Source organism: Apaloderma vittatum, unplaced genomic scaffold (genome assembly GCF_000703405.1).
Source record: "Apaloderma vittatum isolate BGI_N311 unplaced genomic scaffold, ASM70340v1 scaffold36250, whole genome shotgun sequence".
Lineage (NCBI taxonomy): Eukaryota > Metazoa > Chordata > Aves > Trogoniformes > Trogonidae > Apaloderma > Apaloderma vittatum.
Window position 1 is genome coordinate 1950 of NW_009694560.1, and position 1901 is coordinate 3850.

Consider the following 1901-nt stretch of genomic DNA (forward strand, 5'->3'; position numbering starts at 1 on the left):
AGCAGGAGAGCCCCTGTGCTGCTGGGAGGGAACACGCAGCTCCTGCTGCTCATCCCACCAGCTCTGGGCTTTGCTGCTTTACAGCTCCATGTACATCCTTGATGGATCTGAGCGAGGCCCTCGCTAGTGACTAGAAGAAAAAACTGATCCGAGAGGCCACTGTTTTGCAGCCCGTTGATGAGAATATTTTTTCTTCTTCTGGGAAGTAGGGGATGCTGTCAGCCACCTCCTGGACAACATCTGGACGTACTTCGAGGCCTTGCTGGACAAGTTCGCTGATGACGCACTGTTTTACGTGGTGGTGCTTTAATGGCAGGAATGGCACAACAAAATCAATGAGGTGTTCATTAACGATCCCAGATTTCCAGAACCCACCTGCAAAAGCAAAGGAAGAGACAGGTTTTACCTTCAGAGAGTCTCTGCAGTCCCTGGAATTCAAAGAGCTGTTCTGTGTGAAGCCAAAATACCAGGCTGAAGACAGATCTGCTCCAGTTTTGTGCAAGAAGAGAGCTGACCCCATCAGCTGTGACCCCCTTTCCCCCCAGTAGACTTGTTCTCCAGGAATGGGAGGGATTTATCTTGACTAGTCAGAATTTAAGCTCTGCTCCCTGTGACAAGGACAAACCAAGGACAGCCAGGCAGGCGGTGGGGACTGGTATGTCTCGGCGCCCTTCCAGCGAGCATGCTGTGCTGTTTGCCATCGCCCGGCTGTGAGTACACCTCTCCCCTAAAGAATTTTGCTAAACGTGGCAGTGGGTCTCCTGGCTTGGAAAGCTGGGTTATTCCTTCTCTGTGCCAGGAAACCCCTTCCCTCAAAACTCCCTTGTCTCTTTCTGGCTGCCTGGGAGGCGGCAGGCGGTGCCGCTGGCTGCCTGGAATGTGCCTGGCTCCCTCTGCCGGGCTCTGACCCTGCAGGAAGCGCTCTGCTCCACCGACTCACTCTGAGGGTTTTCAAACACGGCTTTGGAGATGGCCAGCTCCAAGTCTCGCAGGCTGATCTCCTCCCGGTCCTTGTGGGCACGCCAGAGATCCAGCGTCATTTCGTTGATCTGCTCCCCTCCCGCGTTGCTGCACAAGAGTAAGAGGCTTATTAGATCTGTATCTAGGAAAATGGTGTTGCAGGACAGAGGTGGCACCTGCCTGTATGAGCACAAGCTGGGATCTCCCAGCTGCCCACCCTAAAATGACTCTTGTAAAGGCATCCTAGTAATAGGGATGGGAGAGCTTTTTTAGGCTCTCCAGGTCTGTCTCTTCACAACCAACTAATATTTCTTGGTCCTCGTAGAGGCTCAAGGCTTGGAGAAGGAAAAGCAGAACAGGTGTGTGCTCCGAAGCATGCATGACCTCGGCCCAAATGAGAAGCGGTACGCTGGAAGGCCCTGTGATGCTGCAGAGGGGCCTCTCTTACCTTATGAAGATGAAGATCACTTTGCGGTAGTTGGACCCGTAGACAACCCATGAGGGTCCCAGGAACGGTATGATCACGTCGATGAGGCCTGGGTGCATCTTGTCCATCTCATCAAAGAGAAAAGCTGACCGGCCACAGTTTGTCAAGTTCCCTTGGATCCAGCGCTTCAGGTTTTCCTGGGAAAAAAATCCAGCGAGCCATAAGGCAGTGAGATACCAAGGGCAGCAAGGGAGGCTCGAGCTACCCTGGAGCAAAGGCTGAGGCCTGAGCTCAAGAAGAGTTGAAGGTGCTGAAAGCAGTTTCTCCCTGCACAGCAACACCTACTCACAGCAGGAACAGCACCAGGTAGGCCTCCTTTTTTCTGGATTTGGCACAGTGGCTTTTACCAAGTTTATTAGCCTGCTCTAGATCTTTTATTACAGATTTAAAGGAGGAGGCAGCAAACTAAAGCTGGGGATTCAGACTCCTACAGTTCCCCATGTTCTTCTCTTTC

The 1901-nt window shown here is 52.4% G+C and overlaps 1 protein-coding gene across 1 annotated transcript in view; it reads right to left on the reverse strand.

Annotated features, from left to right (window-relative positions):
• Window positions 1-130: 130 nt before the first annotated feature.
• TOR2A (torsin family 2, member A) overlaps window positions 131-1901 on the reverse strand; it is a gene marked incomplete at its 5' end in the record, with an annotated part of 2806 nt that continues 1035 nt past the window's right edge. Inside the window, 3 exons of the mRNA XM_009867961.1 lie at window positions 131-375; window positions 941-1068; window positions 1409-1584. Of these exons, the coding sequence (XP_009866263.1) occupies window positions 131-375; window positions 941-1068; window positions 1409-1584 (549 nt within the window). The remainder of the gene's footprint in view (window positions 376-940; window positions 1069-1408; window positions 1585-1901) is intronic.